The sequence below is a fragment of the Coffea arabica genome, chromosome 2e (genome assembly GCF_036785885.1).
Source record: "Coffea arabica cultivar ET-39 chromosome 2e, Coffea Arabica ET-39 HiFi, whole genome shotgun sequence".
In the NCBI taxonomy this organism is placed as follows: domain Eukaryota; kingdom Viridiplantae; phylum Streptophyta; class Magnoliopsida; order Gentianales; family Rubiaceae; genus Coffea; species Coffea arabica.
Genome location: NC_092313.1, coordinates 72,466,824 through 72,492,412, shown reverse-complemented (window position 1 = coordinate 72,492,412; position 25,589 = coordinate 72,466,824). Strand labels below are relative to the sequence as shown.

General features: G+C 33.8%; 3 protein-coding genes across 3 annotated transcripts; all 3 read right to left on the bottom strand.

The window, feature by feature from the left end:
* On the bottom strand, nucleotides 1–534 carry LOC113729465 (uncharacterized). The gene has a single exon (XM_027253758.1). The coding sequence runs from the start codon at nucleotides 532–534 to the stop codon at nucleotides 1–3; it is 534 nt and encodes a 177-aa protein (XP_027109559.1).
* A 12,402-nt stretch (nucleotides 535–12,936) lies between these two features.
* LOC113733001 (galactinol synthase 2) lies at nucleotides 12,937–14,460 on the bottom strand. Its single transcript, XM_027259095.2, has 2 exons — nucleotides 13,998–14,460; nucleotides 12,937–13,841 (listed from the first exon to the last, which is right to left on the bottom strand). Exons 1-2 carry the CDS (start codon nucleotides 14,331–14,333, stop codon nucleotides 13,170–13,172), a joined length of 1,008 nt encoding a protein of 335 aa, XP_027114896.1. The 5' UTR covers nucleotides 14,334–14,460; the 3' UTR covers nucleotides 12,937–13,169.
* A 3,831-nt stretch (nucleotides 14,461–18,291) lies between these two features.
* On the bottom strand, nucleotides 18,292–19,927 carry LOC113733000 (galactinol synthase 2). Its single transcript, XM_027259093.2, has 3 exons — nucleotides 19,445–19,927; nucleotides 19,023–19,343; nucleotides 18,292–18,917 (listed from the first exon to the last, which is right to left on the bottom strand). The coding sequence occupies exons 1-3, from the start codon at nucleotides 19,772–19,774 to the stop codon at nucleotides 18,564–18,566; spliced, it is 1,005 nt and encodes a 334-aa protein (XP_027114894.1). The 5' UTR covers nucleotides 19,775–19,927; the 3' UTR covers nucleotides 18,292–18,563.
* Nucleotides 19,928–25,589: the final 5,662 nt, after the last annotated feature.

The window sequence follows — 25,589 nt, the reverse complement described above, 5'->3', positions numbered from 1 at the left end:
TTAAGATTCAGGAATAGAAGATGCAATATACAAGTTAACACTAGCTGCAGCTTCACAAGTTAAGATCATGGATTCAGTATCTGCAGCTGTGGTTGAATTTGAAGGAAGTCCATTCTCGCAGTTGTAGGCCAGCGTTTGCGCCTGTCCTAATTGATGTATGTCCTCGTACCTTCCCAGTTGGGATAACTGATAGGCATCATTAATTTTGTCGATCATCTGCTTATAAATTCTCAAACACTTGCCGTAAGACCTCCTCAATGATCCAGCAGTTGTGTTGGCTTGCAGGTCTCTGAAAATCTTGTAATTCTTATTGGCTTGTTCTCTCGTCAGATTGATGGATATCAGAGACAGCTGAGGGAGGGTCGAAGACTTTGTATTGGGATCGCTCTCAAGAATTCGTACACAGATTTCTTCACTCTGAGTTTGAGAACAAATGGTGTACAAGATGTTCTGAGTGACAGCAGATGAAAGAGAGATCATGAGAGCTGCTGCTGAGAATGTAAGCAGAATTTGTGTAAGATGGTGACAACCCATGTTTGTTCTTATTCGTAACAACTGTGGGAGGATCTTTTCTTGGTTAGTTCCAACGGGTTACAGCATATATAAGTCTACTTTTTCTGCCATGGAAATTTTTTATTGCCTAATCAAAAAAGTTGGAAAAATGGAAAGAGAATCTTGTTGCGTAGCAAATAATTCGCTGGATCTTGAAAGTAGGAAGGAATCTTGTCTTTCCTAAATTTCCAACTTATCCACTATAGAGCATAGATCCATTATACGCTTCAAAAGCAAGAGACACTCTATTGAGCATAAATTAGTTTTTATTATCCATGAATGCCAATATATTATCATTTGGTTGCTTATAACATAGAATAGATATTCGGCAATGTTACCTGATATAAAAATCGAGTCCGATAAATACAGAGGTTGACAGGGCATTAAAGAACGTGTATAAGACATAGCAGTGACCAAGGTTGTAAACACTTATCTTTCAGAAGCAAAATGAAAAAGGACGTTAACTTGTTGGAACAACTTCAACTATTGATTTCGTCCCATTTACCATCAATGATTAGTAATGGGCAGCATGAAAACGACAGAATTAGGTAGATCACCATTTATATTCCTCTTTCTCTCCTATCTAAAAATCTTTAGGACGAGTCAAAAGAAGATTACTAATTCAGAGAGACATGATAGTGCTAGGTTTTAACGGTCTTCCTAGAAGGACTTTTTGTTAAAGGTACCAAAGAGAAACTGATTCAAACTTTGGAATGGCTGTTATTATCGTGGGGTGACTAATGATCAAAATTTTGATAGGCTTTTCCTTGGGTGAGAATCAACAGTAGATTTTGCTATTCAAAGAGTGTGTTATTCCAGTTCCGAAACATTATAAATAGCCAATTCTTAGTTCTACCCTTTTCTTTGTTTTTTTCTTGGTGGAAGTAAGAGAACTTATACAGAACCATGTATAGTTATTTGCTTGCAAAGGAGTCTAGTAACAAAATGCTAGCATCAAAAGGAAATGGTTGATTAAATAGAACAGAGAGCACATTAGGATGTATCTGCGCTAGGTTCTTCCCCTTCCTCACTGGTTCCGATATCAGGCTCCTTTTATTATTATTATTGTTTTGGCAAAACGGCAACTTGTATTTATGATGATAATCGTTATATCAAATATTTTACCGAACTACTGTCAGGAATATCTGTACATCTGTGAACCTTCAAAGTGAGATTGAATCCCTCCATTCTACATCCTTTAGTCTAATCCAATGCATGTTTTGCTAATTCTAAACGATTTGCATTACTAACATTGTTCAGAAAAAGAGGAGTCCTTTTATTTAACTTATGAAATAGTGGTGCAATTCTTTTTCTTTTTCCCTTTTTTTGTCATTTTTGGGTACACAGACAAAGTACATTGGACGCATAGCAGAATACATACTATCCATTTAAGTTCTCAAAATCAAAACATCTGCTTCAGTTTGGCTCCTCCCATTATCTCTATTGAAAGTTAATTATGTTAAATATTTCTTTATAGTTGGATCCCCTTTTTTTTTAATAAAAGAACAGATAGAAATTTTATTAATGATGTTGCTGGAAATCATCATGCATGAGTTGCTTGACAAAAGTTAGAGTAGAATTCTAAAGAGATTCAAAAAGATTAGCACTCTCAGCACCCTTATTCGCTTCTCTTGAAATTCATTTTGTAGTTGGATCCTTACGTACTCTGTTAGTTTTAACCTCTATGGGGGTGAAAGGAAAGTCCAACTCAACTCGAATAAGCCAATTTCAACAGTTCGAGTGATAAAATAACAAAAAGGAGCTTTTGAAGGTTGATTGGATGCGTTGGGACGATGTTGTGAAGGGTCAAAATGAAGATACTATATTGCTGCATATAAAAGTTCATATCCAACTGGTCTGGTATAGGACACACAACAATTTGCCAATCTTCAATTCTGAGGAAAGACTAGCTACTTTTTTTTTTTTTTTCCTTTTTGGCCCTTTTTGGGTTCTCGTCGTAGAAACTTTGAACATGATAGCAATAGACGGTAAAATTTTATCATCTCTACGATAATAAAGCCTCTGTACTTAGTTAGTTTGGTGTAAATTTTTCCAGTGACTTTTTGTATTTCCAAGTTTACTCTTATTAACTAGTATCCACTGCATGTATATAGAAATTCTACTAAGCTAAAACTATTAACTTCAATTTCCACCTATCCCATTCAACTACTATTTCTCCCTTCACTCTTGCATCATCTGGTATACGACATATTACTGCTGTTTTTATTTTTTTAACTTCCTACATCATTTGTTAACAGTCTTTTACCAGATTCTTCTCCAGTCAATCAATCTTTATCAACCGTTTTTTTTTTTTTTCCAAATTTTTCAAGTTTTCTCCACAACCTGTAACTTTAGTGCTTCTTCACATGGTTGCTCTTCTATACTAAGTGATAGTTGCTCCCACATACATGACGTGAAGTTCATTCATTAGGTAAATGTTTTAAACTCAGTGCATTGATTATTACTCTTTTATTTATGCATACCCTTTTATCTGTAGACATCCAAAGCTGTGTTCTTTTATGTGCAGTCTTTTTGTTTCACTTTTTCAAATTATATATATATATATATTTATTTACATTAATGGTGCTTTGTCATGTAATCTAATCAAATCTTTTTTGTGGGTTTTCATGTCATTGCCAATTTATGCATACAAACAATTGGAAAGTTGTGGTCTTGAGATGGATAAATTTGACACAGTTATTTGTGAATTTTGATTATGCTAAGTGTCAGTGCCTATGGTAAATAAATAGGCCGAGAGGGAGGGTGACATGCCTGAAAAAAGAAAAACAGGGTCACAACGAGAGTGACCTTCATCATACATGGCACATACCTCCAGTCAATATGTAATCTAAGTCTAGTTTTGTTTTGTTAGTTTATGGCTTCTCCAATTTTCGTATAGTTTCACATGTATCTTTCATCGCTTTTTGTCATCAAGAAAATTTTCTTTACGATGATTCCATTTTCCATATTCCTGACTAGGACAAAACCAAAATAAAGGCAAATATACGTTGGAAATTAAAAAAAAAAGGTAAGAAGTCAGGGAAAAATTTACTTTTCACTTCAGCACTTCAGAACTTAATTTACTTTTCTTTATACCTTCTAAATTTCTAGCTAAAAATTGTATTCTTTCATTAATTTAAATTTCTCCCTTGCTTGTGAGGACCTGAAAGTTTTTTTTTTATTTTTTTATTAAGTTAATTTCTAATTTCTTTTATTGTAATTTACTTGCCTTAATTTCTTAGTTGCTCTTGGTTGCTTTAATGGCTGAGTCATGATGTTAATCCTTTTGCCTTATATAATTTGGTGCATGTTGAGTTTCGTGTAAAGGTGAGTATGATCAACTTGTGAGGTGTATGCAATAAATTTGGTAGATACGAAGGAGTTTTGTACAAAGGAAATTATGTGACAAGAAATGTTAAGAGTTAATTGGAGGAGCACTAGATATGTTGGTGATTAAAGACAAATAAAGAGACAAAGAGATAGGCATAAACCATGCTTCGCCAAGATCGATCATCTAAGAACTCTTTGACCAAGACTAGCTTAGTATTTATCTTCCATTTTATCACTAAAAACCCTACCCTTCATTTTCTTCTTGTGTTGACCGACTTTAGAGAGAGAAAATGGAGAGAAAAGAAAATCTCAAATTGTAGCCTTGATCTTTTGCTTGATTCATGAGAAATCTAAAGAAAAACCCTAATCTACTCTATGGATCTTTGAAGCAAGTGCAGAAGAAAGCTTTTGGTGAAGTTCTTGCTTTTGGGGTTCGTGAACGAGTCCCGACAAGACTTAGACAGGCGGACCACCCAACCCTGAGGTATGTCCTAGGAGGAGGTGGGGTCATCACATTGCTTATCTATTTTAATTGATCATTTTTATGTGTAGGTTTAACTTTCGAAGAATTACGCCAACCTAAAAGTTTTTGCCCACCCTGAATATAAGTGCCATCACTTGGTACTAATGCTTTATTAGTCATTTGCTCCAAACCATTTTTACTTTATTATTCCTGCCAACCACTTTTGATTATATATTATGTAAAATTTTACTATCGTCTTGCACTATTCATTTCATTGAAACAACTAATAATATTTTTTTTACAAGAAGTACATGCATGGAGTGTACCTCGATAGATAGTATGAAGAAATTGTTTTATACACTAAAAGTGCACTTGTCCAATAAAATCTTAGTAAACATTTAAAATTTGCATGTGCGATACTTGTGCAGTGTGTGTTATTCTTATTCTTATACTATATAAGAATGAATTTTGGTCAAATTGTCTCTAAATTTCAACTACAAAGTGGTGGACGGTCTGAAAATATGAGAGATATTAAAGTGTGGTTGAAACATTTATGCTACAGGTCATGGGAGCTGAGTTTTTAGGGAATTACTTTCTTGCCCTTTTCTTCAATACATTTTTTATGTCATGGGAGCCAATAATAAATTATTGCTTTTGGTTAGTTTTTTTTTTTTTTTTGTCGACACAGGGGTGTCCAGGTCAATCCTTACGGGGCCCAACTAATCCCCTGCGGCCAGGGAGAGGAGGCCTCACTCCACACCGAACACGTTAACAGCGGGACTCGAACCCTGGACAAGCCAGGAAAATCGTCATACCCTAAGGAGGGGGAGCGGACCGCTCGAGCTACCCCGCGAGGGCAAAGACCAGCCACGTAAAGTGACAAGTTGTGGGAGGCAGGGATTGAACCCCTGACCTCCAGAATTCCCAAAGAAGGGGTTGACCACCGGACCAAATGGCCAGTGGCTTTTGGTTAGTGATTTACACTTATGCCATTAGAAAGCTATTTTGTTTTCCCCTCAAATCAATAGTTTAATTAATAAAGGTACCATGTCTAAGCAACAATTTCAACTGTTACTCAAAGCTATCGGAATACCTCATCTCCCGCCTTCTTTTGTTAGGTTCCTTTGGTTTTTGCTTTATGTTTATTACTCTTTTGGTTTTTTGATTCTGACACATGCAGTTTTCTTTTACATTTTTTTTTGTCCTTTCATCTCTTCCTGTACCCTTCTCTACCTTCAACTATTAAGTACAGGATTCGAACTCTGACAGGGAAGAAGGCCCTAAGTACTCGTACCTGGCCATTAGGCCGACCCCAATAGTTTTGTTTTCTTTTCTTTTACTAACAAGAATTTAATCCGTGCATATATTCTACGTAATATTATATTTATGTAATAAATAGCCATGACATTATTTGATCTAGTATTAAATTACAAAAATTACAAAAGCAAAAAAGTGGGGAGTTGACCAAAATGTTACCAATAAGTATAAATTATTTAACGTTTCTTCTTGCCACAAAATCATTGAACTCATTTCTTTCAATATAAATAAGTCCAAGATTATATATCCACTTTCTTAACAATAAGCAATATTCAGCTTGACTAATTGTATCCACAAAATGGAATTACAATTTCTTCTTACGCTTGACCAAATATAAACTGGATTAAGTTTATGTGCACTATCAGTGTAGAATATTCGAGAATCTTAATTTGAACTTGTTTTTTGACTTAATTCCATACCAACAAAAAGGCCTCCCAATTCTTCCTGCCACTGAACCTTATCAGGGCACTGCTAAATCTGGTATGGTACTGTGGGGTGTGACTCCAAGCCTTCTCACAGAAGCAGTCCTTTACAGTACAGCATAGAAGTATCCGTCTGGGAAGTCAAACTGGTGATCTATGTTCTCAAACACTTGGATGCCTCCATCCAAGTATTACCATTTTGCTATACTCAACAAACTGCATCCGTAAAAACAAAACAGAATCATCAATTTTCCGGCAAAATTAAGCATTATAATCAAATCAAACTTCTCTCTAATCAAATTATAGTCACAAGCCTTGCACGCACATCAAATGTTGCTATAACTTACAAGCGTATTTAGACGTGTAAAGAAACTAGCTGGTTTGGTATGCCTAATCTTCAAGAAGAAAAGAAACAAAACGGATAATTTTGGGGATATTAAGGAAATCACAGTAGGTAAAAGTGACAAATTATTTAGTTTTACATGAATGTATTTGCTTTGTAACTCTAATATGATTCAAACCAAGACTAATATCAATTATGAGGAGCATTATTAATTGACATGACACTCTATTTGGATTGCCTGTTTTTTGAGGTGTTTTTGAACAATTTTATTGTAATATGCTTTTGAAGAAAATATTTGAATGGGGAAAAACATATACATTTCACATATGAGTTGTATACAATAATTTTACAACTTCAAGTTGAAGGCTTTATGAAATGTTCAAAGAATAACTTCAAGATTGCTGACTACAAAAATCATCGTCTATGTTGGTACTTGACTACTAGCAGATAATGTGCATCACAAAAATTAAGCAAAAAGATGACCCTCTTGGATATGTAATTTCAGTTTATATATTCCAGGTATAATCAAGCTAGCTTTTTACAATTTAAGTACAACTTACACAATAAGGTCAATCTTCAAAAAAAAGTTACAGGATGGCCAACTTCAAATTAACTACAAAAATATTAGGTTATCCCAACCCCCAAAAAAACAAAAAGTAAAAACTTTAAAGATTCATTGACTATTGAGCCAATGATCAAACAGTAAATGAGGCAGTAATATAGCCAACAACTCTAGCTCTGAGTATCTTAGCCTCAGTTTCAGCCCTCGTTGTTATAGCAGATCTCTTGTAATCTAGTGTCTTATCGTTGTATATATCCCATCAGTTCTTGAGAAGCATTTTGATGTCTTATCTATCCATGTTCTATTCCTTGCAGGTATTACCTCCAAGGCTTTAACCTAACAATACAATAATGAACAATCTTCACTTTATCAAGCTCATTGTTCTCTCGATGCCTTCATAGCATAGCCAAAACCAAGTTGTAAATTGGAGGAATTGGCTTGGATATATTCTTGAAAAACATCCTCGATAGTAAATCGTATTTCTTCCTTTCTTTCTTCGTTCAGAGATTAGGTACTTAAACCAACTAAATATCTTTCATGTATAAATACTCATTACACTAAAAATAGTTGAGCACGTGCAAGACTCGTGGGTGGATTTTTATTTATTTTAATATTGTGAATTTTTCCATGCATTAAAAATCATTTTTGGTGAACAAATATACGTCAAATAGTGGTAGAATACATGCTCTTCAAAACATAAATAACTAAATATGAGGCTGTTTACCTTTTGAATTCCGTATAATTAGTTTTGATATGGCAAAAATATGATGAATAAATGATATAGACAAATTTTACTTAGTTAACATTGTTATAAATTGATAATTAATTGAAGAAAAAATCCAATACATGCAAAATATAGCACAGGTAGGATTGGTATCATAAAAGCACAACCCCTAAATAATAAAGAAATATTTGAAAATCAATTGTGATCTTATATTCTCAGATAGCATAGGGTAATCTCAGTAAAATTGAGGTGGAATTTAATTGATACATGGTTGGAATCAAAATTAATAAATTCCACCGTTGCATTTTTTAGATTTTAATATTTGATCAGATTCAATTTCCAATTAAATCTTTATATGGATTAAAAACTTTCCTAAATAAAAATTTTCCATCCAAATGAAGATGAATACCTGCAAAAATGTTATCACTAGCCACAATAGTGAACGTGATCAAATTCAATTTCCAATTAAATCTGTATATGGATTAAAAGCTTTCCTAAATAAAAATTTTCCATCCAAATGAAGATGAATACCTGCAAAATATGTTATCACTAGCCACAGAAGTGAATGTGCTCAGAGTGGAAATATGAATTGTCTTGAAATGGGGAAAGAGTAAAGAGTGAAAGTAGAGCCCTTATATACCTGAGACCAATGCCTCTTGTTCCAAGCTTTTATGTTGTTTGTGTTTAATTGTCAATTTACTTACCTTTTTTAATGTTATATTGTAAATCATATGTGAAACAATTAAATTTTTTAAGTTTTTAAAACATACCATTGCAAAAGATTGTCTTTAACACCTTTGTTTTATTTTGTGCTTTGTTCTTGAGGTTAATGCTACTTATTCTATGCTTTTTTGTCGTTTTTGGTTTCGACTATTCATTTCACTAATCTTTTTTCTAGCACTATATTATAAACCATATGTGAAACAATAAAATTTTTAAAAGGGAAAATGACTTGTTTCATCCCTCACATTTCACAAAATTATTCTTTTCGTCCCTCACTTTTAAAACGAAACAATTTCATCCTTGACATTTAAAAACTGAAGTTATTACATCCCTGAACCCAATTTTCAATATGAATCAAACCATCTATCAACCTAATTACAAATTTTGGGGGTATAATTGGTAGATCACTTGACTAACTCAACTTGATATTCACGTGAAATTTAATGAAACTAAAAATAAAAAATAAAAAATTATAACATAAAAAAGAAGAATTAATCTTTTCTACATTTTCATTATATACACTGATGGGTTTATGTACCTACCATATTATTTCAATTTAAATTTAAACACCAAATTTTGTATTTATGATATACATGTAGACTTGCAAGCGTATATACTAACGGTACATGAAAAGATTTACCCAAAAAAGAAATCCTATTATTCCAAGACAAAAAATGACCTTTTATGTTATACTTTTTATTTTTTTTGGTTCAATAAATGTCATGTGAATATGATGGAGTTGACGGAATGATCTATCAATTCTATCTCCGAAATTTATTATTGGGTTATTGGATGGTTTAATTCAGATTGACAATTAGGTTCAGGGATGTAATAGGTTTAATTTTTAAATGTCAGGGACCAAATTGCTTCATTTTAAAAGTGAGGGACGAAAAGAATATTTTTGTGAAATGTAAGGGATGAAATAGGTCATTTTTCCTTTTTAAAATGTTGTTTATAAGTATCATTGCAAAATATTTGAAAAATAATTGAAGAGCATTCTAATCGAAATTTTACTTCTTCAATAGTGTTACTAAATGAAGAATAAATGCTAAAGATATTTTTTACTTAGTCAATAATGTTACTAATCGAAATTTGACATGTTATAAGTTGAATAATTATTTAAACCAAACAAGAATTTGTGTATCTCTTGTCTTTTTTACTTTGAAATAAAACAATACTGTTATTTTTATCTATTCTTTTTTCTTGAGCACCATAAAATTTTTTTTCTTCCTTTCTACATTTGTTCAGAGATATTCAAACAACATAATTTTCTTTCATGTATAAATATCCATTATAGTAAAAATAGTTGATCACGTGCAATCCTTGTGAATTGTATTTAATATTCTGTTTTTTCTTGTACCATAAAAAAAATCATTTTTGGTGAACAAATATACTTTTGGTCGACCAATATATGCATGATCCACTTTAGGAAAAAGTTATATCAATGTGCTAGTAAAGTTAAATGCGAATTTCAATAGTTGTAAGTGGTAGAATTCATATGCCCTTCAAAATACAAACCGCTAAATATAAGTATGATACTCATCAAAACCAACTATATGGCCCTATTTGGTAGGTGAGTTTTTTTTAATCATATTTTTAATAGGCAATTTTTTTACAATTTTGTATACAGAAATCCTCAAAAAACACCCCAAAACTTTTATTATATCCCCATTTGGCAAGTGAGTTTTTTGGGTGTTTGTCTAAAACTTTACTATAGCTTACTGTAGAAGTTTTTAAAAAAATTTTTGAAGTGTGTTTTTTTTTTTGAATATTTTGAACTATATAGTTTAAAAATTTTAAAAAGTTTTTTGAGGTTACTGTAATTAAAGTTTTTAAAAAACTTGTAGCAGACAAACTTGGCAAAAAACTTGGCTGCCAAACAATGGGGTGGTAATGTCTTAGCTGGCGGCAAAGCAACATAAATGCATTCGAGACAATTTCTATGCCAGCCATCCCATTTTGGGTGACCATATCCCAAAATTTTTAAAATACATGCTCTAAATTATAAAAAAACAATACAATTTTTTTTCTTTCTTCTTCTTCCTCCTCCCCCACCTCAGCCACTATTGCTGATCATTGCCGACATCGCCCTCCCTATTTTTGTGCCTCTCTTCTCTCTATCTCTCTCTTCTTCCCTTTTTCCCCTCCTCCTTCTCTCTCCTCCCTCCTACTCCTTCCTCTCTTCCCCCCTTCCCCGCCACCCGCTCTACCTCCCATCTTACCCCTTCCCTTTCAACATGAACTCTAGTCGCACGACTAGAGATCTATGGTTGCACAAGTAGAGTGAGATAGAACTAATGACCGGGAAGGGAAGAATGATGAAGAGAGAGGAATGGAGGAAGAGAAGAAGGGAAAAGAAGGAGAGAGAGAGAGAGGAGAAAAAACGGTGGTTGAAATAGGAGTTGTGAAAGGAAGGAAGAAGAAGAGAGAAAAAAAGGAAGAACAAAAAATAATAATAATAATAATAAAATTATTTCAATTGCTCCACTAAGATTTTTTTACAAATTCTATAGTAAGTTGTAATAAAAGTTTATGCAAATACCAAAAAATGCTCACCATCCAAACGGGCCATGATTATATCAATGTATTAGCAAGGTTTCTATTTGCCATACAATCCTGCAACATTTCATTTAAAAAAGCTTCTCTCATTTCATTTGCCATGATAATATTTGCTGTTTGCAATATACATACATATATATACATATGTGTGTGTGTGTGTTTGTGTATATATATATATATATATATATATATATATATATATATATATATCAATTTTTTTTTGCCGTTGTCATGTATATCAAGCTTTATAGTTACACGTACCATTTAATCAACTAAGTGGGTCTCGATTTACCTTTTTTTCTTTTTTGGTAAAATGCTTTAAAAAGAAAAAAAAATACCATTCCTTGATGCAACACGTGTCCAAGATGCTGTGCACATTACGAATCACTGGATGGTATTAGACTTGTCAATTGGGTATTTGAGTTGGGCTTTGATATATTCAAATATAGCACACATAAAATTTCACTCATTTGAGCCCAGTTTCAGTTCAGTTAGGCTCGCATCTTCATAACTCACACTCGACTCACAAAAATAAAATAAAATCGGGTATGAGGCTTAATTCGAGTAGGTTCAAACTCACGACATGTATCTATTACATTTACACAACCTAGTTGAACCAAACAACTATCTAAATCTAATCCACAGACTTTCTATAATATTAAAAAAAAAAGTTGCTATATCGATAAAATAAATTTGAAGTTCATATGAAAAATAAATATAGTTTACCATACCATCCATAAACTTATCAACTAGAGATTAAAAAGAACAATTTATCATAAAAGTAGCCATTTAAATTTCAATTAGTTGACTGGATTTAAATAAATACATCTTCTTAATTCTCTCACAACCTATAAAATTCAAAGAAAAAAGAAAAGATATATATCAAAGAAAAAAACGATACTACATTAGAATAAATAAATGAATAGTTTCTTAGATATTATCATAATTGGTTCCTGAAGAAAGATGAGATTGCATTGTAAGATGAGTTTATTTATTCGAACTTGTCCGTTATAAGATTCAATTAGCCTAGTAATGGATCATAATCAAATAAAAAGGTAAAGATATTAAAGAATCAAATAGGAGCCCAAGTATATATATTAGATGATTTGAGTTTAGTGCAATCCAAATTCAGCTCATATTTAAATTGGGGAAAATATTTTGGTCTATAATCAACTCAGCTCCCACGCATAAGGCTCTCAAACTAGCCCAACCCAATTGACAGGCCTAGAAGGTTTAGGCTACTATCAAGTACTTACCGTGGGGACTTGAGAACTCTAACCAAAACTTCAGGCATGCAATTTGGTAGCGACTTGAAAGCCTTTTGCTTTCCTTGAACATCCCATGCAAGCTGAATTCATCTACTGTTAACAAGAGGGAAATACTCATATACCTCTCTTAGGCAAAATTAGCAGAATCATTTCTCATCATGTTTAATGTAGGCTTCATTCTACAGATATCTTACCCAAGGAAAAAAAAAAAAAACCCTTAATTTAACAGGAAATCAGCCTATAAAAGTTTTTTTATTATACACAGTCATTTTATGCCAAAAGCCATATTAAACGTTTCTAAATAAGACCTTTCTCTAGTACTGAAATTGTTTGTCTTCCGAATCTTTCCCATCCACTATTGCAGAGAATTAGCTGCCTTGCTGGATGCTCTTATGGTAACTTCAAAGTTGTTGGTTTCAGTCTCTATTCCATCCAAAACTGTTTCTACCCACCCACCAAGCTGGCAGAAAAAAACAGCTATCAAACAAATTGTCTTGGTCAATTCAAAAAAAAAAAAAAAAAAAAAAAAACTTAAAATTCATTTCATTTACGTGTACCATTATGATTAAATCCTACAAAAACATATCGATAGGTGGACATAGCAGATCGTGACTGAGGAATCTAATGGTAGACACAGCAGATCATCAACCACCATCATCTGAAGACAAAAAAAAAAAAAAAAAGTTCCTTCTGTTATATATGCTGTTCAAATATCTGATTCAAATCTATACAAAGCCAAGCTATTTAAAACATGGAAACGCAAAACAGTCTCCTATGAAAGGCCAACCTCAAAAAGCTACAGGAGGGCCAATTACAAGTACAATGGATTAACAAGATCCCAGGCACTTCAAGTACCTAACAATAATCAGAAATTACATATTTCTGTCATTAAGAAAAGGCGAATGATCAAGCGGCAGATGGGGCGGGAATGCAGCGAAGAGCTCTAGCTTTGAGGTTCTTAGCTTCAGCTTCACCCCCAATTGTGGCAGAAATATTTGCAGCGGACCTCTTGTAATCCAATGTCTCATCATTGTAAATATCCCACCAGTTCTTCACTAGCACCTTGATGTCTTCTCTGTCCATGTTGTCTTCCTTGCCAGTGTACCTCCATGGCTTTGATCCAGCAGCACAGTAATGGACTACCTTCACTTTTTCCAGCTCAACGTTCTCTGGATGCCTCCATAACATGGCCAGCACCAAGTTGTAAATTGGAGGAATTGGCCTATAAACATCCCTGAAGAACATGTTCAGGAAGTCCTGCTCAGCAAACGGAGTAGGTGGAGTGATCTTGAGGGTGCTCAAGAGATCATCATAGGTGGGAAGACTAGGCTCGTATACGAACATGCCGGCATTGAAGTAAAGAGGGGGCCTTTCACCCAACTCTTCTTGCCACTGAACCTTATCAGGGCACTGCTGACAGTAGCCGATCTGGTATTGTGGGGTGTGACTCCAAGTCTTCTCACAGAAGCAGTCCTTTACAGCATAGAAGTATCCGTCTGGCAAGTCAAACAGGTGATCTATGTTCTCAAACACTTGGATATCTCCATCCAAGTATACCATTTTGCTATACTCAACAAACTGCATCAACAGAAACAAAAAAGAATCATCAATTTGCTGGCAAAATTAAGCATTATAATCAAATCAAATTTCTCTCTAGTGTTAGTGTTGGGATTAAGAATAAAGATAAAAGAAAACATGACACTTAACCTGGATCAAGCAGTAGAAGTATCTCACCTCCCAGATGCGAAGCTTGGAGTAGTTGATGACATAATATGCCATGGCAAATTGAGTCTGGTTCTCAGGAGGATAGACGGGCTCAATCTCGCGGACAATGCAGCCCTGGTTCAGCAGTATACGACGGTGCTCCTCAGGGACGTCAGGCAAAACTGCAACCACCAAAGGATAGACAGTTTTAACCTTCCTTAACCCTTTGGCCAAACCAACCACACCCTTCACGTAGTCACCGTTGCCTGCCAGAAATGTGACGTAGGCACGGCTAGACAAACTAGCAGCCTTGACAAGACCACTTGTGACTGGCGAATTAGTATTACTAACCATATCAGGAGCCATTCTTGTAATATAAATGATCTAATGAATTAACAAGAAGGTATGTTTTCTTTGTAAAAGATGAATGATTGGAGAGATAGTTTGATGATTCTGAGGTTTTTGCATCAAGGGCTTGGTTTATATAGGCATTGCTCAAGACTTAACCGAAGAAAGTAACCGTTATTTGCATTGGAGTGGAGAGGACTGAGGAGAGGACTTGAATCCGTAGTGGATAAATTTTAGGGATAATTTTAGAAACCTCCCTTGACCTTTTTTATAATATCACTGAGTGCCCTTTAAGTTTTTAAAATCGCACCTACTTCCCTTGAATTGACATTTTTTTTGGTAACATTTTAGCCCCTTTGGAATAAATGCAAGAAAGATAAAAGTGTTGTTCCAATAATACCCTTATCCTACCTTACTTATGAAGCTTACAACAACAATAAAAAATAAAATAAGGTTAAATTTTGGAAAAATGAAAATATGAACACATATAAATGCAATAATGAGTAATTTTGTATATATACAATAATTATTACCTAGTATAATGCATGATTTTTTAATTAAAATATATTAGGATATTCCTCGATATATATTTGGTCATTAGATTATTTTTATTAATTTTTTAATTTTTGAGTTATTTATAAAATATTTTTCTATAAGTAGGATTTATATTACAAACCATATATATAAAAAGATTATTTTAATTTTTATTATAACTTAAACTACTTTATGTATTAAAATATATTTCCTAAAAAAATTTCTTAACTTCCTTGTAACTGTCTATGTTTCAAGATGTTAATTATTCAACTAAATCCTTTGCCATCTCACAACCACCTCAATACAAAGAAATATGGACCAGTATTGAATGGAAATGCAGTTATGTTTTGGTTTAAAAATCCTATTTTGTTTTGACTTTTAATTAAAACTTATTAAAAGTGCTAGGGTAATATTGTCAATTTATGACTTTTAATAGGGATATTTAGTCTTGTCAAATTGACAAGAGAGATAAATGAGATTTTAAAAATCTTTAAAAAATTGAATGATATTATGAGAAATTTCAAAGAGAATTTCCAAAATTATCCCTTAATTTTAAAATGGACGTCATTGCTTAATATTCTTTTATCAAACATTTGACGGTAATGGTTTCATGCTCCAGTTGAATTTAAATATGAATCTGGATTTCGAATTTGCTCCTAGTTTGGAATTTGGACAAGGGATAATATCAAAAATCTCTCTTGAGGTTTCTCAAAATATCATTTAGCACTTCTAAGGTTCTGAAAATATCACTTACCTTTCTTACTTTTGTTATTTGTGCAACAAAATTTTTAAAATCCTTAACCTACCCTTTTACTTATTTTGCTAAATAAAATATATTCCTAAACCACTTTGTTTACTCCAAGAAAAACTACCACCTAAAAAACAATTTCTAATAGTACCATCACATCATAAAACTATAGTGTATAAAACTATAAATTTGAAAAATAATAAAGATATTCGTAAATAAATAAATTGGCACTAATTCAACTTTATATGTTCAAAATCAATTTCTTATGATCCTTTTTTTTTTCTCAACTTCTTCTCAACCCATGGTTCAACCCTTTCAGTTGTGCTAAATCATCATAAATTCAACTTACTATAATTCACAAATAAAAAATTCATAGTCATCCAAAAGAAAAAAAAAAGAGTAAAAGAGAATATTGGAAAAAAGGGAAAGAGAAAAAAGTGACTTTCATTTCTTTTTCTTTAATTTTTTTGAACTTCATTTATTTGATATGTGAATTATATATCAAATGAGGTTTAATACCATCAATTTATAATTATTAGAGGAGATAAATGATATTTTCAAAACTTTAAGAGTACTATATGATATTAAAAAGAATTTCAGGGGAGGTTTCTGATATTATCTCTTTGGATAATGGGCGGTGGGAACAGGGGGGACTAATTTGGAGCGACATTCAATGGCCGTAACCACGGACGGTGCAGTCCACCGCAGGCTCATATGCTGTAGCCTTGACAGGTAGACACTTCCGCCATTTACGCGCAAAAATACTCTGTAAAAGTATCCAAATTCTTTGGACTTTGTTTGATTTCTCGAGTATCCTACAATCACATCCCTGCAACATGAAGATTCAAAGAAGCTTCATTTCATCTAGGAATCAATCATCTATGCTTCCATAGTAACCGAAAAAGTGCAAAAGTGCGAACAAATTATTATTATTATTATAGCCTACCATTGTCCATTGACCTCTAAGCAAACGGTAACCGACCAAGCACACATCCACATTTTCATAGCATCAAATAACTGCCCAGCCACGGCAGGAAGAAATGAAATTGATTTGCATGTGGCCGACCGGATTTCCCCTTTGCTTTTCAAGTCTCAAGTATTCGCTTCTGCTAGTGGGAAGCAGCTGAGGTAGTGTCCATTGAATTGATGGGAGCCGATACTTAGCAATCAATTCAGATATATAATTAACAATCATCAGACACGAGCAAGTTTGAGAGAATTCGGGCAGGACTATGTGTGTGTGTCTATATATTGTACACAACGCCTGTCACACACTCACACTATGGAAGCTATAGTCATATCTGAAGTCGTTACCTTGACTACAAGAAAGCGGATGCCGAAATCAGGGCCAGTGACTGGAGTGAATATTTATACAATTACATAGTTTGGACTTCTAGAATATGGCACCTTGAACCTTTCTATTTGATTGTATGGAAAGGTCCAAATTGAGGGACACTTAGAATATTAGATATGATCCCAAAATAACAACAGGGTTAAGGTCGCCAATGAGATCTATTTGTTTTGTTCTATGAACTAAATGAAACTTTTTTTTCAAAAATTTATTGATTCACAGGATTAAGTGAAATTTTTACTTAAATTCCTTTCGCGAGAATATGGTTCAAGATGCAAAATCTAAAAACTTACACACACACGCGCACACGAGGGCTTAGAGTGCGTTTGATAAAATTAAAATTTGAAAACTAAAGTCTGAAATAATTAAATTATTAAGTATTAAATATAATAAATTTGAGTGCTATATTACGTTCAGTGATAAATGAATAATTTATCACCTAATTTTTGTGGCAAGTTTTTGTTTAGAAAATTCAATACCACTTAATTAATTCAAATATTCTATTTTTCTTTATCAAACGATCTAAATATGTTAAGATCAGAATCTATTAAGTGCTGAATTGAGTTATATAGGGCCTTAATAATGGATATATATATATATATATATCAGGAATTTTGGTTATATTTACCATTTAATCAAGTAGAGGGTCTCGAATTTTAGTGTTTATTCTGGTGAAAATACTTGAAAGAAAAAAAACTAAATACCACTCCTGTGATGTAACGTGTCTAAAATACTTCCGTCCGGTCTCTAATGCTAGGAGACTTACGATAGTTGGAAAAGGTCGTTCTGGATAACGTACGATATTTGTATTTAAAAAAACCGACCCATGCAGCTTTGACCGATGACTTGAAAGGTTTTTGCTGTCCTCGGATATTCATTGCAGCTTGTATTATTCTACTGTTAATGAAAAGGAAAAAATGGCAAATATTTATTTCCTATCATTTTCAACTTGGGCTTATTTCAATAAATATATCTTATCCAATTAGGAAATAAGCCAGTAAAAGCATATGCTATTTTCTTCATCCTCCATTTACATTCATCTTGTATTAAAAGCTGTGTTTAGGCCTTCTAAGAATCTCCCTGCTGGATGCCCTTCATGATATATTTTCAAAATTAGATTTCAGCCTCTATTTTTATCCAAAACCCGCAGCCACCAAGCTTGTAGAAAATACAGCTCTCAGCAAAAATTGTCTTGGTCAATTAAAGAAAAATCTTAAAATGCATTAATTTATGCGTGCGATTGTGTTTGAATCTTCTTTTATACTTGGAAAATCAAACAATAAATCCTACGATACTAATTATTAATATTACGGATCATGGCTGAAATAACCAAATTATAGACATAGCAGAATTAACAGTTCCTTTCATTAACATATATATAATTCATATTCATGATTCGAATCTATACAAAACCAAGCAATGTGATACACAAAACATGATTCGAATCTATACAAAACCAAGAAATGTGAAACACAAAAAAAAAAAATCAATCTCTTATGAAAGAGCCATCCTTCTAAAAATGCTGGAAGGCCTATTAACAGTACGATGGATTTGCTTCATATATCCATATACATAATTAAAGTTCTCTCTCTCGATGAAATCACAGCTACATATTTCAGGCTGCAGATGGGGCCGGAATGGAGCGAAGAGCTCTAGTTTTTAGACTCCTCCTAGCATTAGCTTCACCCCTAGTCGTCACAGCAACATTTGCAGAGGACCTCTTGTAATCCAACGCCTCATCGTTGTAAATATCCCGCCAGTTCTTCACTAGCACCTTGATGTCTTCTCTATCCATGTTGGCTTCCTTGCCAGTGTACCTCCATGGCTTGGATCCAGCAGCACAGTAATGGACTACCTTCACCTTTTCCAGCTCAACGTTCTCCGGATGTCTCCATAGCATGGCCAAAACCAAGTTGTAAGTTGGCGGAATTGGCCTATAAACATCCCTGAAGAACATGTTCAAGAAGTCCTGCACATTCACCACCGCCCAAAAAGAAAAAAAAGTTACTAACACAGTAACCAACCAACCTAGGAAAAAAGGATTGCTATAACTAAATTGCGATCAATTATTTACCTGCTCAGCAAAAGGGGTAGGAGGGGTAATCTTGAGGGTGCTCAAGAGGTCATCATATGTGGGAAGACTGGGCTCATAAACAAACATGCCGGCGTTGAAGTAAAGAGGGGGCTTAGGACCCAACTCTTGAGGCCACTGGACCTTATCAGGGCACTGTTGACAGTACCCAATCTGGTATTGTGGGGTGTGGCTCCAAGTCTTCTCACAGAAGCAGTCCTTGACAGCATAAAAGTATCCCCCTGGCAACTCAAAGAGGTGATCTATGTTCTCAAACACTTGAATATCACCATCCAAGTATATCATCTTGCTATACTCCACAAACTGCATCCCCAAAAAAAAAAAAAAAATCAATTTCCACAACAACTAGGCATGATTTTTCGCGTTTCAAATAAATCATAACGTGCATGAAAATAAACACTAACCTCCCAGATGCGAAGTTTGGAGTAGTTGATAACGTAGTAGGCCATGGCAAACTGAGTCTGGTTTTCAGGAGGATGAACAGGCTCAATCTCCCGGACTATACAGCCCTGGTTCACCAGTATGCGGCGGTGCTCCTCCGGGACGTCAGGCAAAACTGCAACCACCAACGGGTAGGCAGTTTTCACCTTCCTCAACCCTTTGGCCAAACCAACCACACCCTTCACATAGTCACCGTTCCCTGCCAGAAATGTAACGTAGGCACGGCTAGATATACTAGCAGCCTTAACAAGACTACCAGGGACTGGTGCACTACTAACGGTATCAGGAGCCATTTTTTTCTCTCTTTCTTTTGCCAAGAAAGTAATCAAATGAAGAACGTAAGAGATGATTCAAAAGTAAAGAAGAAGAAAGAAGAAGAAGAAGAAGAAGACCTTCTGTGTAAAACTACGAATTGCTATGAGAATTCAGATGCTTTCGTTTGATGTGTTCTAGGTTCCTGGGATGGGGTGGTTTATATAGGCGTTGGTGAGGACCTAAAACAAAGGAAGAAATCAAGAAAGTGGATTTGCATTGAAAATGAAATCATGTTGGAGCTAGAACATTTGGTAAATTACGTGGATGAATCTTGGTGGATTACCGACATAAATGACGTCGTATGTTCCGCCATTTCCTGTCAGTTTCATTTGAATCTGGATTGATACTATTTTTTTCCACACTAAATCCAGACTATACATCTGGCAGAGGATTTGATCCAACGATGATCTGTTCCTTGGGATTAATTTCTGGAAATGGGCGGTGGAGCTGAAAGGGCCATAAGGATTAATTATAATCGAGTGCATTAATGAGTAATCTACTACTTAGCAGAAGAGACTTGGCCTGGCCCATACATTTTTTTTCCATTTCAAGATTAAGTGATTTTCCTCTAATACCCATAATTAATTAGATTAATCAGCACTTGATTTGTTAGTTGGATGTGAATACGTGGGAGAAATTTGAAGATTGAATGAGGAGAAAATCTTGGTTGCAGTCGCAATCGACGGGATGAGACAGACTTCATTTCTCATTTGGTCTAATCTCTTATCTTCACACGTTCAAGTTTGATCCATCAGTCCAATTTCTATCGTAGAAATTGGACTGATGGATCAAAATTCTATCTTGAAAGCAGGTCAAAAATTTACAAACTAACTAATTCTTATTATTATCCCTCGATTGCACATAATTTGTTAAAAATTTTTAAAGAAGAATATCTGAAAATCATAACGGATGTAACGCACTAACACCTGAAATCTTAAATACCTAAATTTAAGAATAAAGATAGAAGATAATTTACTTAATTTACTTACATTAAAATACAATTAATGGTTAGAGATTTCACAATTCTATGGTTTTGCTACTACTTTCTTTTACCACTCTCAAGTTCAAAACATGAATATCCAAAATGATTAGTCATATTTGCGAGTGTAAATAGCAATCCACTTTATTTCAACATTCGTCCCAAACCCTTCCTCTGCATCACTAAGATCGTAATTCAATGAGAAAAAAAATCGGTCTGTCTAACGAGTGCTCATATGGCACTCGTTAAAATATATTTTCAGGTGTTATATTTTTAAAAATATAAAATTAATTAAAAAAATTTTGATATTAATAAAAAGTGTTAACATTTAATCTTTCAAAAATATCCTTTCAATGGTTTACTATCTAATAAAGCGTGAGCAGCGCTTTGGTGTTAACAAAAAAGTTGACATTTATCCTTTCAAAAATTTCTTTACAACATTTACTATTACCCTATCGACATTTTATCGAAAAAACCTCTTGCACTTACATAACTATCACTATATAACTATCATTGCATTCTCAGATTAACCGATTAACTAATTCACTAATAAACATTGCATTACCTTCCAAAAATCTCTCTAACTAATTTTTTATTTTATATCTTTTTTATTATTTGTTTTTTTCTAAAATATGCACAGGCATTGTGTATACCTCACCCACTAAAATACAAAGTAAGTTAGATGAATGTTGGACCCGTTGATGATTATCTTAAAACAGCTGTTAGAAAAATCCAAAACAAAAAATGAAAAGTGATAAAGTCGACGTGGGCACCCCTTGAACTCAACCTGTGACTACTACATTTGCATTTGAATAACAGCCACCGTCACCGACAAAGGACACTAAACCTCACTTCTTGTGTCCTCCCATGAATCCCACAAGATGGTAAATACTTCCACGTGGCAGACAAGGAGGTCATCTTTCATTTTTCTTAATTTTAATTTTTGAGGACGATGCTTCACATTTTTTCAATCCCAAGCGATGGGAATTAGGTGAAGTAGGATCCACAAAATTGCGTAAAGATCAACGGGGTCCATTTGATTCATCAGAATTGATACTTAAACATATTCGGGGCCTGTTTGAAACCTGCGTTTTTTGGTAATTTGTCTAAAATTTTATTGTAATGCACTGTAAAAGTTTTTGAAAAAATTTTGTAGAAGTTTTTGTAAGGTGAAAGACTTTTTTGTAGAAATTTTTGTAATGTGAAAAATTTTATAGAAGTTTTTGTAAGATGAAAAACATTTTTTTCCTTTTCTTTTTTTTCTTTCTTTTTCTTTTTTTTCTTTCTTTCCTTTTTCTTTTCTTTCCTCTCTTCTTCTTCTTCTTCTTCTTCCTTCCCCCTCCCCTTTCCCCGTTACCTCTGCCTCCCACCTCCAGCACCTCCGCCAGCACCACTTCTCTTCCTTTTTTTTTTTTTTTTGCTTTTCTCCTTTCTCCCCTCCCTCTCCCTCCCCCGCCACCCCCAAACTTTTTCACCATCCCTTTCCTCTCTCCTCTGCCCACCATCCCCCTAGGCCCGCCACCCCTCCCTCTCTCTACACCGCCACCCCTTTCCTCCCCTCTCCCTACCCCCTCCCCCTCGCACTCCGACGACAGAGGAAGGCCGGCCATGGACCATTAATTTTTTTTAGCTTTTTTTCTCAGGCCCGCCACCCTTCCCCTCTTCCCCTCTCCCTCCTCCGCCACCCTCCACCTCTTCCTTTGAGATCTGTTGCACGACCAGATCGCACCTAGCAGGAGGGAGAGGGTGGCGGGGAAGGGAAAAGGGAGGAGAGAGGGTGAGGGTGAGGGACATAAAAAATTTTTTTGAAGTGACCGGCGCCGGGAGAGGTGGTGGAGGTGGTGGCTGGCGTGGTGGGTGAGGGAGGAAAAAGAAGAAAAGTTTTTGGGAAATTTTTTGTGCATTAGATTTTTGGGAGTGTGTAAGTAAAAAACTTTGAGAAGTTTTTTGGGGTTCTTGTAGCAAAAGTTATTAAAAAACTGGTAGTTAAAAAACTCAGGTAAAAAACTCAGTTCCAAACAGGGGCATTCCGGTGGAAGGCACAATTCTTAAGTGTCCAATACTTGTAGGTCCAAATATGGCACCCTCTTATTAAAATCTTCCCTAATCTTAGAGGCCATATCCATAGTAAATTCTCATATTATATCCGTGTAATACACGTTCGTACATATTATTAAAAAAAAAATTCATATGTCATATACTTTAAAAATATTTTAAAAAATACTTGTATATTTCAATTAACCATATACAACACATAATAAGCTTTGAACGTATTATACTTTACATTTTCAAAAAAATTTCAAATTTGAATAAGGACAATGACATATTTTTTGACTTATATATAAAATAAGAGCGATATATACCATAACAACCATAGATTTATAAATATTTAAGTAATAAAGTGATAAATTTTTAATAAATTTAACATCTCGTATACAAAAAAAAAAAGTTTAAAATGAGTATAAATGTAGCACAATATTCAAATTTTATAGTAAATTTATCCTTAGTTTTAGTTTCATAACTTTCAAATATGTTCGTATTATTCACTTACAAATTTATATACATAATTCTTTTGAATACATAGCTTATATCGAACTTTTAATCATATTTTTAAAAAAATCATGTAATATGTGTACGTACAGTATCTCATATTATACCCGTCACATATTTTACTAACTATAGCCATATCACCATCATACGGATTCACCACATCTGCAATTGTCAATAATAATTATATCACGAAATATAAGCACTGACATATTATTTGTAGCAATTTCACCGTATAACATAACTACCGATATAGTGAGTATAGATAAAAGACAAAAAAACAATAAACGTGTGTATTAAAATAATAATGTGTAAAAATATAACAACTTTAATAAATATTGAAAACTCAATTACAGCCATTCAATTAGAAAACGTATTCATCTTTTACTCTCAACTGTCACACCATCCCAATTTGAATTTGAATGATTCAGCAACAGGTACAGTGACTCCAAATTAAGTGTGCTTCACCGAAAGCAATTGGTGGGGTCTGGGTTTTCCGTCTTTTTGCTTCGCTGGGGATGGCAGTTGGGAGAGTTGAAGTGTGAGTAGTCCCTTTTGAACTTTCAGTTTTGTTAGTTGGTCCAGTGACCGAGCTAACACGTCTATGTCCTTTGAATTCTAGGTAGCCTTTTAGATAAGGTGACGGTTTGTTTAGGATAAACGGTTGGACAAAGACAGGTAAAACCAACGAGAAATCTTTACCAAAATTCATATAGATATGTTCATTGACTGATGACTTTCTACACTTCTAGATCTCCTCGAATATTCCATGGTATATTTCTTCTATGGTTAGAAGTAATTTGATTTCTTCTCTAGGTTAAATTAGGTAATATGTTCATTTCAACCTTAACACGGTTTTGTGACAATGAAGTATACTCAAATGGTCGGCTACTTGATTTTTAAAGGTGCCCACTCCTATAATAAAGATATTTGGCTGCTCTGAAGTATGCTAAGGTTAAAATCTATACGCTTGAATTGTTCAATGCCTAAGGCCCTGTTTTCAATTGCTTTAAATTTTATAAAATCTAATTATAAAAATTGATTATAGAAAATAATCAGAATCACCAAAAAAACTACTCTTTGGATGATTACAAATTTTAACTTTTTTTATTATAAAAAATTTATAATCGAAATACAAAATCAATCGAGAATGTCACGGAAACTGATTATTTAAAATTAAATTCTATAATCAATTAAAAACAAGCCCTTGGTCAAATTCGTCTTTTAATTTTCTTCTTACATTGCTCATGCTTCAATGTTGTCAATGACCAAAGTCTGAAAATATGCTTTTGCTCATTATTTGCGCTTGGCTCTCGTAGTAAAACACAAAAGTACAAACTCAAACCATAAGACCATAGGGGTAAAAAAAAAAAAGAAAAATTCTATGAAGAATCCAAAACTGGATGGCTGGCCTCCCGTTAGAGCTGATATTGGGCTGGGTTACATAGAATCTTCCAGTAAGTAAAACAGGTTAATCCACACTTTCGGACTTGGGCTCCAAAAGGAGGAAAACTGAACTTAGTCCAGAATCTGGTCAATCATAGCCACGAGGAGGACCCCACTGTTCCTCAAAGGTGAGGAGCCTTTGAGTTTTGATCGGGTTGTAATATGTTTGTTTGGGTTGTAGTTTATTTGCAAATTTTTATTTATTTGTATTATTAATATATTTTTCAATCATCATATTTTATTTTATAAATATCACATAAAAAATATTATTTCAACTAATCTGTTATCCAAACACACTATACTTTTTAAACATTATAAGAATGTAATATTTATTGGAAAGTTCTACAGTTTTTTTATGATAATACTATACCGATGAGATTGAATTCATCATTAAATACAGTATAAGATTTATTAATTTTTAGATTATTTAAAAAGTTTAAACCACTGAATGATAATACAATATATAAGTAGATTAGTTACTTAGCCTTTAAGTAAAGCCTTTAAGTAAATTCTTCCTTTTGTGTTTTATCATAATCATCATACGAATACGTTGCATGGCCCTAAACTGACCTTTGTTACTAGCTTTTTTTTCTTTCCTTGAGTCTTTAATTTCTTAATAAACAATATCAATTTCGTTCATTCAGATAGCAACTCGGCCTTTAGATCACAGTAGTGATTTTTCAAAACTACGTTATGAAATATAATTACCGTCCTAGCTAGCTAAAAAAATGGTCTTCTAATTTTTTTTTTTTTTCTGGTTTGCCAGAACATTCTTCTTGGCTCAACTGTTACCGGCCGTAGTAGACAACAGGAAATGACAA

What these genes read in the sequence shown, in the direction of transcription:
- LOC113733000 (XM_027259093.2), bottom strand. Translation starts at nt 19,774, where the DNA reads ATGGCTCCTGATACCGTTAGTAGTGCACCAGTCCCTGGTAGTCTTGTT. An exon ending in CCAAACTTCGCATCTGGGAG is followed by an intron (nt 19,344 to 19,444) that starts GTTAGTGTTTAT and finishes TTGGGGATGCAG; the next exon opens with TTTGTGGAGTATAGCAAGAT. An exon ending in CTACCCCTTTTGCTGAGCAG is followed by an intron (nt 18,918 to 19,022) that starts GTAAATAATTGA and finishes GTGAATGTGCAG; the next exon opens with GACTTCTTGAACATGTTCTT.
- LOC113729465 (XM_027253758.1), bottom strand. Translation starts at nt 534, where the DNA reads ATGGGTTGTCACCATCTTACACAAATTCTGCTTACATTCTCAGCAGCA.
- LOC113733001 (XM_027259095.2), bottom strand. Translation starts at nt 14,333, where the DNA reads ATGGCTCCTGATATGGTTAGTAATACTAATTCGCCAGTCACAAGTGGT. An exon ending in CCAAGCTTCGCATCTGGGAG is followed by an intron (nt 13,842 to 13,997) that starts GTGAGATACTTC and finishes CTGTTGATGCAG; the next exon opens with TTTGTTGAGTATAGCAAAAT.